The sequence below is a fragment of the Halyomorpha halys genome, unplaced genomic scaffold (assembly GCF_000696795.3).
Source record: "Halyomorpha halys isolate HHAL.00 unplaced genomic scaffold, Hhal_1.1 Scaffold88.1, whole genome shotgun sequence".
In the NCBI taxonomy this organism is placed as follows: domain Eukaryota; kingdom Metazoa; phylum Arthropoda; class Insecta; order Hemiptera; family Pentatomidae; genus Halyomorpha; species Halyomorpha halys.
Window position 1 is genome coordinate 1,854,630 of NW_027114863.1, and position 15,944 is coordinate 1,870,573.

Genomic DNA, 15,944 nt, shown 5'->3' on the forward strand with positions numbered 1-15,944 from the left:
TATATATAGTTAAACTGCAATTAAAATATATTATTTATTGAAAACTAAAGACATGAAAATATTGATTGTTTTATAAAGAAAATTAACAATAAGTCACGAGAGACAATGCCTTCAACAAAAGGAGTTGATTAACCACTTAGCGAAAATCCCTCACCCTTTATGCTCAAAGCCTTCATAAGGATCTTGTTGACTTTCTATTAAACAATTCCACGTGCCCAGTTAGCTTCTGAGAAAGACCTCATTTTCAAGACTATCCCACGAAAAAATGAAAAAAATCTTCAAAAAAGTATTCCCATTTTTTTTAATAACCTTATTTCAATATGGTAAACTGGATATATTATTTATTCAGTACATTGGTGTTAACTTAATTGTTATGTGTGGGACTTTTGGGGTTAATTTATTATGAGAATGAATTAGAAATAGTCCAATTACTTACTACAATCACATTTTCTAATCTCTGGTGGTTTGGTCGATGCTCTTTGGAATATCGGGAGAAGGCTCCGTGATTCTTTACTATCGCCCACTCCTAACTGTAACAAAAAAAAAACAGGTAAAAATATAAAGAAATTAAACAATATGATGGAAATACATAATAATTAATAGTAATATAAATTCCCTATAGAAAATATAATACGATAATAAATCATGATATGATAAAATTACCTTACTATTTTAGTGAATAAATGAAATAACAAAGTTTAGATATCACTATCTCCACTAGTTTAGATATCCATCAATCACTATCTATTATATTTGATCAAATATTTTTTTCGTGAGATTGTAGGAAGATTATCCTTATTTGGAAGTCAAGGATTTCAGAAGTGTTACTATGAAAAATTTAAAATACAACGTAATACTAAGAGATATACCTGTAATAAAACGTAACATTCTTAGTAAGTAACATTCTTCTTAAAAAGTAACATTCTCTCTACGGGCGTTGATGACCAGGCTGTTAAACGCCCTTTCAAAACTAACAAACAACAAACATTCTTAGTGACTCGAGAAGCCACTAATAAACATCGTATTTTATTAAAAATGAATGAAAATTGTTAGTGTTGTGGCCAACTTACGAAAGAAATAATTTATGTTTTTTTTTTTTTTTTTTGTAAACGTTCGATGTATATTATTAACACTGCTAATTTATTATATATACTCGCATATATTTATATACTCGTGCCCTCCGTGGTAGCCTTACTTATCTGACTTTTTCAAATGAAAATTATTTTTTGTTTATTATTTACAGTTTCTTTTCTTATTCCTCGGAAACAGACGGATGGATTGGTGTGCAACAGTGAAAAAAGATTACACTTTCTGAGATACAAACCAAAAACACTCAATTTTGTTCATAACTTTTTCCTACTTCTGAGTTCGGGGATTTTATTATCTTTAAACCTTCCCATGGTAAAAGGGAATATTCTGAAAAAAACAAAAACAGCTTGTAAATCGGTCCAGTAATTCAAATGTTTATGGTAGGCAAAGATACGACCATTCCCTTTTATATGTATAAAAACGTTGTTGGTATATTTTTAGGTTCGAATAATAATGTAAAGTAAACAAAAAGAGATATTCTAGGTTAAACCAATATTTGAATATATTCCGTAAGAGTTTATGTACAACCGACGTCATAAATATTCAACGATTGGAATAAAAACAGTTCATCATTGAATTGGTTTATTTTACTAATCCTTTCTATGTAACTTAAGCATATTCCAAAAAGCTGAAATTATTTTGATAGATAAAGCAGTGAGAAAAACATATTTTTAAAATTATAATTAATATTAACATTAGGAATTTGTAATTATTCTTATTTTTTTCTGAATTCGTTGAGTTCAAATGGAAAAAATATAAACGTTATATGAAAAAATAGATCAAAAAAATTATAATGAATAATAATTTGGGTTTTCAGATGATTAAGAAAGCATAGGTATGAAAAGAACCAACGGTTATTTTTTTTTTGATTTTTTAAAGACAATCAAGATTTTAAACCAAGATATTATTTAATTTTTTATCCCGCGTGATAGATCCCGTGGGTAGGTGCATCAATAAGATAAAAGAAACAAAATGGAGTCTAAGAATTTTTTTATGATACCATGGGAATAAGGAATCTCGTTTCCTACAAGTCACAGAAATATATGATAATTATAAAAAAATTATGAAAATGACATTACAAATTTTTATTTTTATATAATTTTCATATCTACATTCGAAAGAAAAATACTTGAGTCCATTTACATACCAGAAAACATTAATTATTCAGTGATTTTTAAAACATACACAAGAAATCTGAACCAACACTATGCAGAGAATTTAAGTAAAATTAATATATGAAAAAAAAGGGATAAAATTAATGTCAGTAATTATAATTTACTTTGATATGAATTTTAATAATAAAGAGGAATTTTAACCAAAATTTAGTTTTAATGAATAAATTAAATGCTTAACCCGACTGTAGGGAAGGTTATAGATATTGTGATAAATTTTAACAAAGAAGGTCGACTGAGATAAATAATTTTAATTAATGTGAACAATTGACTAATTAGGTAATTAGAGTTAATCTAATATTGCTTATTAACAAAATTTTATGATTCCATAATGTTTTAATATCTCATAGGGTAATTTGTAGTCTGATATAAATGACCTGGGCAGAATACGATGCATAAAGTTTTTTTTTTAAATGATTTGGTTTTAAAATTGTATTAAGGTATGATAATTTATTAATGATATTGTAGCTGCCAACCCACAGGTTGTCAGATCAAATACTGGTCCAACCCAGGCTTTTTTCAAGCATAAAACAAAATCATCTCATAATCTTCCCCCGGGCATTTGTGAGGTCAATGGATGGCATTCACAAAAAATAGGCGTGGGAGTGACGAACCCACCCTACGAAAAAAACACGTCAAGAAACGCGCGATGTATTTCCTAATTAAAAAGAATGGAGGACTTAGACCTCGATGGTCTGTCGCCCATATAATAATAATAATAATAATAATAACAATTTATTCTCTATTCTCCAAGACAGAGAGATTCGTGGTTGCAATCCAAGATCAAGTGATTGCCACTAGATCATACAGGTTGTGCTAAAAGACGCAACAACACCGGATAAGTGTTGATTATTCTCATTAACTCTGGAATCAATCCAACATATCACTGGTAGATGTGGAGTGCTGGCTGGTACTGAATATCTGCAGAGGCACAACAATGTGGCCAAACATTTTCATCAGGCTCTGGCAGTGAAGTACAACCTAATTGAAGATAAGAGCCCTTATTACAAGTACCACCCAAATAGACTCCTCCAAAAAGGTTCTCTCAGGCTATATTGGGACGAATCAATAATTACGGACCATACAGTACGCCATAATAAGCCAGACATCCTCCGTATAGACCTAAGAAAAAAGAAAGTAGAACTTATTGATGTTGGGATCCCCAATGATAATAATATAAGCTCCACTGTGGGATAAAAACTGAGGAAATACCAGGAATTGGGGATAGAATTGAAAGAAATATATAAATTGGAAGGTGTTACCACTACTCCATTCATAATATCAACGAATGGTCTCATACCAAAATCCACAGTGGGAGGCATGATTGGTTTGGGGGTGCCTATGGATGTTCTAAGAGAGGCTCAACAGTCAGTTCTCTTAGACATAGCACGTATAGTGCGAAAGGTTTTAAGTATTTGAACAGATAAAATAAATAAATAAACAAAATATGAAGGTGGGTGGACTTCTAGGTCTCCCACCTCAGATATTCAACCCACATTAGCGAATAATAATAATAATTGGTTTTTCGTTGATTTTGGCAAACATTATAAAATAAAATACGAATCCTCCAAAAGATGATAAATCACGTCAGAGTTGTTTACGATAAAAACTTGATATTTTTCCTGAAAATATGTCAAAATAAATATTCCTGTATTATGTCTAGTCAATAGTTTAGTGATCGAAAATGTTATACTATACACAATCAAATACAGAACTCGGATTTTCATGGAATTGTATGTTTTATGTGTATACATTTTTTGAACTGTTGATCTTTACAATTACTAAATTGTAAAGATCAACAGTACTCAGGTGCAATGAGCTAAATTTTATTTTGCATGGTTGGTGATAGATGCACATAATTTAATTATTATTTAATTTAAACATTATTTAAATGATTTCATTAAAGAAAAAAAAATAAAATGAGACATAGGATAAATAGGCGTGATTCCAGAAAACTACTGTCGTAGGTTCATTTTCAAAATAGAGATATGCTTTATTTAGCCATGCTGGCCAAATACAGTGGGTTGTTACAATACACAGTATACCAATCTATCTATGATCGGACAAATATATCATACATATATTCACATAATAAAACAACAATTTTTTTCCCTACTTTTTCCTTTTACAATCAATACTCGTCTACACACTAAATATAAATATTTTATTTTATTATTTTTTTAATTTAACAATTTAATTCCATTTGACAATTTTATTTCATTCAATTGACAATTTCTATGCTCCCTATTCCACTCTCTCAGACCTCCCCTCTTCGGTGATCCGTTACCCACTCTCGATCCGTTAAACAAATTAAACGAATTTATCATTAGGCAGCAATGCAAAGTCAAATCAAAGACATAATAGTTGCGGAAGTAGATCAGTTTACAAAAAGAAACAAATAAATAAATAAATTAAAAAAACAAACTAATATGTAGATTTTAATATATAAGAAAAAACAAAACAAAAAGTTAGTTAAAAGAAATAATTTAATGAACAAATAAGTCAAGGAAATATGTAAGTTAAAACACAAAAAAACTAAAAAAAAAAAATCAATGAAATGACACTATCTTCAATAATTGAATTCCTGGAGTATTGAATTTAGTTTGTTTATTTCATTTAAAAGAGGTAATATTTATTATTATATAAAACTACATAAGTGTATCGTTTTCTTCACAGTTTATAACTTGGTATGTAAAAATAAGTTGAAATCAGGTACGTGAAATTAGGTAGAAATTTGATAAGTGAAATTAGGTTGAAATCTTGAGTTTTAAACAGATGGAGAAAAGATCCAATGGGAAGATGTGTATGAAACAATGATGTCATTTTATATGATTGTGAAAATGTATTACTAATCGATTTATGTTTTATTAATGTCAATAAGTTTTTAAATACAAGCGTAGTTTTTTTTTATTGCTTATTACATTCATATTTTGTTATTTAAAAAGTGTCCCACATTTTGTTTTAATTCATTAATTTATATTTTGTACATGTTCACATCACATACTGCTTTTTATTTTTTATGATGTGGTTATTTTTATATCCAATTGTTCAATTATAAATTCCTCCTCTAATTTTCTCTTTAGTTCAGAACTTCTAGAAACTAAATTCTAGGCATATTAGGCATATTAGACAAACCAAGGCTATTCTCGTTGGTTCCTAGCTCCTCCTTCATTCCCCTCTTTACTGTCCTCTACTCTTCCTTAAGAGGACTCCTCTTCATCATACGTGCAAACTCCTTCTGGAATTCTCTTCCCATCTTCATTCGCCGGTCCTCATCCGTTCTTTCCTTTAAACAACACCTATTCCTCCAATTATTGTGTAACTAAACCTCCGCATAATTGTAATCAAATAAATAGGCATATATTGACTTACATTATAAACAGCAGTTAAGCCAATATCCAAATGTAATTTCATTTTACTAACTGAAAACTTGTAAATGTTTGCAAGACAAAAATCATAATGTATGAACCATGTATCTTACTGGACATATGCACCAGAATAAAATTAATTTTTCATTTCATTAGCAGTATATTTGAATATTCTTGATGTCTTATAGCATATTTTGTATTCAAGTTCATACTTTACAATTTTTTTACTGTATATTAAATAGCATATTCTGCAGTTTTTGGTGCATTGGTGAATCAGAAACTTGCTTATATAAAAATAAACAATCACTGTAAATTTAGTTTTACTAGTTTACCCAGAGAACCTCAGAGAACTATTCTATTATATCAGTTCCCTTCCTCTCTTTAATTCATTGTGGATCACTGGAAGTAACGCCGTTATTTAAAACGGGTTCTGAGATTTATGTTCGTGTTTTATAACATCGCTCGCCCCATGAACAGGACTCTCTAATAGTTAAATAAACAGTTTCCTTTGGAAATGATCAAAGAGCTAAGATATAAAGTAATAATAATAAGATGTAAATTGGCTTAGGAATGATAACTGCTACGTACACTCAAAACAAACTTTCCTCAGTTGGGTTTTGAGCATGGCTCATGTTGGATCCACTCGTTTGCTTCTTGCCGCAAATTCAAGACTTGTACAAATAATTGGGAAAGGAAGGAATAAACATGAGTATTCACACATTTGTTTTGTTCTTTTAAATTTTGTCGGCTATTACATTCGATTTACTCAATTTTCATTACAAAAAGGAACAAAATAAAGTTTGGTGAAACGAAAGAAAACTTAAATATCGTCCATGTAGGTTCTAGATTTAAAAAAATCATATAAGTAGTAATACACCTCTAAATTCAACCTTCGTTCTAGATTTTTTATCAGAATTTTTTTTATTTAATTACCTTAGACATATATTAATTACCCTTCCAACCTCCAAGTCCCGTATCTTCAACTACCTTCTATCCATCCGATGCCAGAAAAATAACAGTTAAAAGTTTCAAATAAGGTTTATTTATTTTGTGTGTTTGATTCATGTTTCCGTTTATACTTGTAAATATGTACATTAGCAGAAATTGTACCTTTTCATTTATTATTTTTAGTTTAATTGTATTTGATTTTTTATCATTCTTTTTCTTTTTATTTATTATCTAAAGTTCGTCACCTTATGTTTTATGATATGACATATGGTTTAATTTTATTTCTTCTAATCTTATTTTATATATTCTGTTAATTATTGTTATTCATTTTTTATCTTTTCAAATTCGTTATTTTCATTTTATGATGTTTTATATTTTCATTTTTTTTTGGTATTTTACTCTAAGGCTTTAAAGTCTAATTTTGACGCCTGTAATATTATTCTAAAGGGATCGATCCTAGAATAAATAAAGACTATTATTATTATTATATTGCCTTCATAAATATATATTCTTACTATGTTAAAGAAAAAATAAACTGCTAAAGTTAATAAACAAGATTTGAAACAATGTATTTATGCCGAATCGATAGAATTTTAAAATATACAATCTTGAACAACAGTTAATTATTGAATCCTTATTCCTTATTATTTAATTAATAAAAACATAGTGAGAAAAAAAATATTCATCATGAGATGTTAATAGTAGATTAATGTGAGGAGAAGATGATTGGGGGGGGGGGTACGATCAGTAAATAGATACAAATTATTTATTTGTGCCGACGTTTCGACCTGAATTTCAGACCTTCATCACGATTAAAAAAAGAAAAAAAGAGAGATAACAGCCATCACTCAGAGAAATATAAAAATAAATGAAAGTAACAAACAAATTTGGAAATATACATAACAATGAATTAAGAAGAAAGTAGTTGATTAATAACAACAGAAGTAGATAGTAGTTAATTGATAACAATAGAAGATGAAATATAATATTATAGAATTAAGAATTATATAAAATAAATTATTAAAAATTAAAAAGTTTTGAAGAAATAAACATTATAAATGAAAATATTCTTCAATATAATATATAAAATAATCACCTGTTGGCAGTACTAAAACAATGCAAACTGAAATCAGACGTGTGAATGTAGCATAAGCATTCTTGATTTGTGCCTAAAAACCAACACCCGACGGGTCCGGCGCAAATTCAGACCAATTTGTACAATCTAAACTAAAAAAACCCATCCACACACATGTATATATCTATATACACTTGCCGGTTTACCCATCTATATATTATAAAAAATCTGTCCCCACCCAGGAACTATATCCTTTCTCTACCTGCTCATGTTTTTCTACTCAGTTGGAAACAGAACACCATTCTTATCAGGTGATTATAACTATTGATTATTTTTAATTTCTTAATATCTCCTTTTAAATATTACTATACATCACCTATACCATATCTATACTACTTATCTGTAAATCTATACATCTACCTTTCTACCATTTTTAAAACTAGTTTTAATGAGTAGTCTCCTACGATTTATGTGTCTAGATCTATATTGAGAACTTATATCACACCTGATTATATTTATGAACAACTTTTCTCCAGGCTACCAACATGTATCTATCCTCATATGGTTATTATTATTTTTTTTATTGCTATTTAGAACTGTACATTATAATACATTTAGTAAATTTGATCTCAGTTAAATTGGAGTGTTACAGGCGTGTAGAGAAACTACCCCATGACGTGTTACATTAGCAGGTCTCGTGGCCATCTTCTTTTCAGGCGCCTCGGAGGATTGTCAGGAATGGAAGAAGAAGCAAGGTTAGAAACTAGGGGGTTTGGGTGGTTAGGGAGTTTGTAATGGAAGGAGTGATATCTGGTTCGGGTTTGATCGGTTACATATGGAACATCAAGGTCTTTATGGATGATTTTATTTGTTACAAAGTAAGGAGCATTAAGGATTTTACGAAGGACTTTGGATTGCAATGATTGGATACGAGAGGAATTCGAAGGTTTAGTGGAGCCCCAAAGCTCAACTCCGTATGTCCAGATTGGCCTTATTACAGTCATGTAGATCAGTCTTTTATAATGAATTAATGCTGTAAAAGTCGAAATCGACGAGAGTTTCACGTCTTTTCAGTCTTGTGTGAGGATTCTAGATTAGTCGTTTGTCCAGATGCAGCCCAATGTAGCGGATCTCTTCGACAGGGGTAAGATCAACATTATTAAAGGAGACTGTAGAGCAGTCGGTAGGTTTACGACGAAGTGTAAAGGTGATTTGATAGAATTTGTTGGGATTTATTTTAATCCTCCAATTACGACACCATTCTTCGAGGGCTGTGATGTGGGATTGGAGTGTTTGGGATGAAATCAATGGGTTATTATTAACAGCGAGCACACATGTGTCATCAGCATAAGTGGTGAGGATAGTGTTAGGATTGGATCGGTAGTCAGCTGTATAGACGGTGTAGAGGATGGGGCCGAGGATACTACCTTGAGGAACACCAGCGGACTGAGAATAGAGGGAAGATTGTTATTATTAATATTACTTTTTCTATATACTCTAAAAACAGTTGTTTTGAAATTTTTTTTTTTATTTTTAATATCTTGTTAATTCTAAAATGTTTGTATCTTGTTTTCTCATTTAGCCCTGACGAAGCCCTGCAAAATAGGGCGAAACGTTGGTTAACAATAAATAGTTTTCTTTTACTATTTTGATAACTTTATTGACCGCCACCCGGATTATCTTCCTCCAATTTAAATGATGATCGTTTGAGACGAGGAACCTAGCGTTAGGATTCAATCCGGGTTTGATTATTATGAATAAATTTCACACAAAAAAGCATACATCAAAACCGCTTGGAATGGAAAGCTACAAAAAATAAATAAATTTGTCAGTGATTATAACAAATGACCTCTTATGTTAAGCTTCTAATAGATTACAGAAATATGTCACCATCCTTTAACTTAGGCCAAATTAATCGGATCTGAAGATATCGGACGCGGCTGGCTGAAGGTAGTGGATGCTGTAACATGTCCCACCGGTCGTCACCCGCCGGTACCGGTTCTAGATAACTCCTGACAAATCACCGTCTTATTTTAGAACAGCCGGCGCATTACCATAATCGCTGGTTCGATGACCTTTGCCAAGTGGTTTTGCAGTCTTAACAAATAGTTGGGATCTCGAGTAGGTAACCGAATATTTAGTGAGTGTGTGAAAAGCAATGATGAATCACAGCAAAAAGTTTGAGGGATATTAAAATTTTGTTACGGTTGCCATGGTAAATAAAAACACTGGCGATATCTACGTAGGCAAGGGGTGTTACCTCCCCACCTGTTGAATTATCGTAATATTCCGTGAACAACAAAAAAAACATAAGTAAATTAACAAGTTGTAAGCAGAGAAAGAACAACTGAATCATATGTACAAAAGTTTAATAATAAGAAAAAATATATATACAGAGAATGAAAAATGAAAAAAAAAGAATTCTTATCAATTAATAAAACAATTAAAATTTATAGGTTGACTTAACCTTAACCTTAATCACTATATTTACATTATTATCCAAAAAAGTATAAAAGTAAATATAAAATAAAAAAAAACAAGATAAAATTTAGTTCTAACTACACGTCCTCCACTTCTATTGTTAATGATCGTCTATTGAAGTAAACACCATAATTTTGAAAAATAAAACATATATGACAACATTTCTCACATGGTGATATTCCGGTTCAAACCATAAAGACAGAGGGCCTTTAAACTATTACACTTCACATTGAACAATCATAACATGTTCCAAAATGAAACTATCACTTTCACAAAACCAAAACTCACTCGTCTGAACATACGAGTTCCCAGAATCAAACTGTCGCCTTCACTCAAACAAAACACACTCGTCTCAAACATATCGCTCGTGTTTTGTTTTCACCATGACAACCGTAACACCTCTTGTCTGAACAGATCTAGCCAGTGTTTTCATTTCACCATGGCAACCGTGACCTATGGTTTTGTAACTTATGTGCCCTTACTCTTCTTTAATACCAGTGATGCGATATGGATCATGGGCTGATCCTAGATAGAATGAACTGTTACTCGAAACGAATAAAATATGTTAGAAGTTAGTTAGTTATAGATAGCTAATACAACGCTGAAGCTTCCAAACAACGAGAACCACTAAGTCCTCTATTTAGCTAAGTTGGGCCTGAAAGCTTCCAGCACATAAAATGCGGCACGTGGCAAACATTTAATCATAATTAATAGCAATTGGCCGGGATAGTTGAAGATTTTGTCCCTGCTATTAACATGAATAATCTCCGACTTCAAACGGAGGCGCGACCACAGTTTTGCAACTGCGATTAATGAAATCAAACTTTCATGAAGGCTTTAATCGGATGGGATGCTTGCGGTCCAGGAGGACTTGTGTTTGGCCTAGATGCAGCAAATAGATCGCTGCTATAAGGTTTACACTTATCAATAGTACACTGTCAGGCCCTGTTTCATAATGAAAGCTAATAGTATTAGTTGATAGTGCAAGTGTAGAAATTAGTGTGGTAATAATACTAATACTTATTTTTTCATGATAGGGATGACAATTAGTGATATTACAGGAATTAAAAAATACTAAAGTTCAAGTTACTATTGTACAAGTCTGTGTAATTGAATTGAGATAAATCTACAAGACTAATAGTATTAGTTTGTACTTTATTATGAAACAGGGTTTCATAGTATAATGAAAAAAAAAACATTATATAAGAGGAGGATCTATTGAACCCAGTTTACTATTCCATTTTTATGTCAAATCATCCATAATATGATGTAGTTCTTAGTGCACTTATTTATTTATAAGGAAATCGATTATACAACATAAAAAAAAGACAAAAGACAGAAAATGTGCTTCACATTTAGTGCCATCCTTTTAGGCTGAAAAACACAACACTTTCATGTCGAGATACAAAAAAAAAATGTTTTTGTAATAAAAATTGATTAGGCCACTAATAATCTATACCTCATAGGATTCCGAAGTTATTTTACCCCAATTTTAGATTACTTAATTCAAAAATAGGTATAATTACTAGTCAAAATTGATGAGTCTGGTAACTATAGGTAGGGGGAATAAAAAATGTCGGCTGTTTCAAAACGTTAAAAATAATTAATTTTTTATTCGTACCTCTATATCTTTACAACTACCAACAACAATAGAAACTCTAAGAGAGCATCATTTAAAGTAGACTAAATTTCCTAAAATATGAGCCATAATATAGCTATTTACGTTCAATAATATTCGAGATATAGGTTTTTTAAAAACATCATTTCATAAAAAAAATGTACTGAAAGATCAGTAGTTAGTGAATTTATTTTGAAAAATCTATATCTCAAAAACCATTTGATGTACAGATGTCTATTAGCAGTAAAATTAAAGCTAGTTTAGTGAGATATAAAGTAGTTTATGATGTTTATTTTTGTAGGAATTGTAGTTTTCATGAAATTTGCTAAAATAAATTGATTGATAGTTGTATAAATATAAAATATCATAAAAACTACTACCCCTACGAAAATAAGTGTCATAAAATATACGTACGTTAAATTTCCTTTATTTTGAGAGTTGGCAGACATGTATGAGTCATATTGGTCTAGAGATGTATTATTTCAAAAATCCAACTAGAAACTAACATTTTGTGAGTTTATTTTGTCAAAGATCATTAAAACTACTACTCCTACAAAGATAAACATTATTAAATATTATATGGCAAATTACACTAGCTTTAATTTTAGTGCAGACGGACATCTGTACGTCCTATGGTTTCTGAAATAATGTTTTTCATAAATCAAATTTATTGTCTGAACAACTATAAATCAATTTATTTTAGCAAAAATTATGTAAACTACTTTTCCTACGAAGGTAAAGGTTATAAACTACTTTATAGTACAATTATTTAGCTTTAATTCGAGTGCTAATTTAGTTATTGAGATATAGATTTTTCAAAATAGATTCACTAACTAATGATATTTTAGTACATTTTTATAAAATTTTGCTTTTTAAAAGGCTATATCTCGAGAACTATTAGACGTGAATAGCTCTTTTAGGGCTAATATTTTAATATCCTTTGAATAATATTCTTTTAGATTTTCTAGTGCTGTTGGTAGTTTTTAAGATATCGAGCTCCGAATGTAAAATTAATGTTTTGAAACAGGGTTAAGGGTCAGGGTTGTTTTTAATTGTGTTCATTTGTGACATCAACACTTAGGCTATTTATTTAAACATTTATATTACTAACCAAGGCTATTAATAAAGGCATTACGTTATTGCAAAAATAGCTTTGGAATAAGCATTATGTTTCGCATCATGTAAGTTCTAATTTTGGATTCTATGATCGATTTCGTTTTGCATTACATGCACGGATCCAAATTGCGCAGAATTATTACAGGTGGTACATTTGAGTTTAATCTGATCTTGTAGTTACAACAAGTTAAGAATGGTCCAACAGACAGTGAAACGTCCAACCAGAAACTTGAATCTGCTACGGAGAGAAGATGTATTAACCCGTCTTCGGATAGGCCATACTCGACTCACCCACGGTCATCTCATGAAATAATTTTTTTTTTTTAAATTATTTATTTAATGTAATTTACAACTGTACAAAATAATACTATGGGTAAATATGTAGTATGTTTCATATACACTTGAAAATCTTGGGAAGGAACCACCCATTGGTACTTCAAACATTAATTTAAATTAGAAGGTCCCGTGGCCATCTTCTTTTCAGACGCCTCGGATTATTATCAGGGATTGTTAAGGATGAAAGATTAAGAATTAATGGGTTAGGATAGTTAAGGAGTTTTGAATGAAAAGACGCATATCTGTTTTGGGTCAAATCTGCAAGGAGCATCAAGGATTTTACGTAGGATTTTGGATTGTAACGACTGAATGCGGGAAGAATTTGATGGTTTGGTGGAGCCCCAGAGCTCAATTCCATATGTACAAATTGGTCTGATTATTGTAGTGAATACTAATTTTTTGTAGCGATTGGGAAGTTTAGAGCGTTTGTCAAGTAAGTGTTGTAGCAATCGGAATCTACGAGCAGTTTCTTGTCGTTTCAGTCTTGTGTGTGGATTCCAAGTAGGTCTCCTGTCAAGATGGAGTCCTACGTATCGAATCTGTTCAACAGGCATTAGTGGTGTATTTAGAAAGGATACTGTAGGACAGGAGGACAGAGGTTTACGACGGAGAGTAAAGGTGATCTGGTGGGATTTGTCAGGATTTATTTTTATTCTCCAGTTTTTACACCATTATTCAATAGATGTTATATATGCCTGTAGTGTTTGTGATGCATTAGTTGGGTCGTTGTTTACCGAAAGTATACATGTGTCACCAGCGTATGTTGTTAGGACTGTGTTAGGGTGGGTTGGGAACACCACCTCTTCTACCCTGAGGAACACCGGGGGACTGAGAAAAGAGAGAGGAGTAGGCTAGGTTATGATTTACTTTAAAGGTTCTATCAGTGAGGTAGGAGCGGCTTATAAGGAAATATGTTGGGGGTAGAAATTGACGAAGTTTATAGAGCAGACCTGGATGCCAGACTCGATCAAAAGCTTCATGAAATAAGAAAATGAACCAACGTGTCGCTACTGCGGCTCTCACCGTTGGGCACATTCTCACTGAATGTATTGCTCACGAACCACACCGGTTCTCTTCAGATTTACAGGAGATGTTGAGAGATGACCCCACAACAATAACAAACCTTTTTCACTTTCTAAAAATCATTAATATTTATGATCACATATAGTCTAACTGTCCAGCGTAGAGAAGTGGATGGAAAATGTAATATAGTAATTTACTAACTACCTCAAATCTAATTGCAACTTTGTAAAATGTAAATCATAATTGTAAATTTGTAACTTGTAATTGTAATTGTTAATTTTTAACTTTCTCTGTTTGTAATTATATGTAACTCTCTCACTTTGTAACTTTGTTAATATGTCAATTGTAATCTACTAACTTTGTGAATTCAGTGTAAATGGCCCTAGTGGTCGAAAGACTTAAATAAATAAATAATAATCTTGTAGTAATCTAATTGCTTTGATTAAAAACTTACAAGTAAGACTTCACATATATTTAGATTGAAGTACCACTAATGGATGGTACCTTCCCAAGATTTTTAAGTGTATATGAAACATACAACTTACTTATTGTATTTATTATTTGTGCAGTTGTAAATTACATTAAATAAATAAATAAAAACATACATTTAGACAAGAAGATTTCAGTACAATCCTAACAAGTACTGCAATCTTAGCAGTGACCGGGGAATGGTTTGGCATCGTGACGCCAACGTCACGAGGAACGAATCAACGGTGAAGGTCTGAGTCCCGCCCGCGGACGCTCATTACGGTGCCTCCGGTAGCGGTTTGCTTGCCCGTAAGTAACACAATAGAATCTCTTTTATAAATCGATATCATGTTCTAGGAATCGAAGTCTTTAATCTCAATCATGCAGTTACTTTGTAAATAACTGAGGAATTTTTTGTCCACTTTATATTTTTACTATTCGAATTCTATCCATTTTTCTCAAGTTTTTTTTTTTAGTTTTCTCTCATAAAAGCTAACGTTACTGTATTCCTCTCAGCAATTCGTGGTGTCATTAGGTGCCCTAAGGTGGACCATGCATGCCACGTCTAATTTCCAGATTGGAAGAGTGGAATATGAATAAAAGATGGCTCTCATTAACACTTCGGACATTCAGTGGCCGTCGAAGTCCTGGAATTCTAGATTGGTATCGTGGGAATATTCAAGGGGGGCATATACTAGGAATAACAATAAGCACATTCGGTTCGATGTGGAACTTTACTGCTAGCTTGTACAATGGGTTTATATTTTTTAAAAAGAAAAACCCTTAGTAAGTTCATGGCATTAAAATTATCTTGTATATTCCACTTTCTGTTAACTTTTACTTCTAAGCACTGTAGTTGAGATGAAAAAGGTTGCAATTAGAATTGGACAAACAAGATAAATGTATCCTGTATTTTAGTATTTGTGATCCATTAAATGATACTAGACTAAATGAAATGCCAACAATATATCCCCATTCTTGGCATTTCATTTAGTCTAGTATAGTGGTGTCTTGGAAATGTCCAAATAGATGAATTAATTGAAATTTTATAAATTGAAGGGATTATGAAATATTTTTTGAATCTTTAGTGTGGATGAAGAGGGTAGGTGCCCCTATCTAACCAGTGTGAGGTACTCTAACCAAAAAATTCAATTAATAACTAAGCTACCTTCTACCTTAGGTAGAAGGGGCTATATAAACTTAACAAGCTCTTAAAAAAAAAAAAAAATGAACTTATAAATATACATATA

At 31.3% G+C, this 15,944-nt stretch overlaps 1 protein-coding gene across 2 annotated transcripts in view; it reads right to left on the bottom strand.

Annotated features, from left to right (window-relative positions):
* The window catches only part of LOC106677151 (trypsin-7), a 107,992-nt gene that overhangs the window by 53,665 nt on the left and 38,383 nt on the right, over window positions 1-15,944 (bottom strand). For both annotated transcript variants that reach the window (XM_014414885.2, XM_014414886.2), the window contains exon 2: window positions 437-530. In XM_014414885.2, the coding sequence (XP_014270371.1) occupies window positions 437-530 (94 nt within the window). The remainder of the gene's footprint in view (window positions 1-436; window positions 531-15,944) is intronic.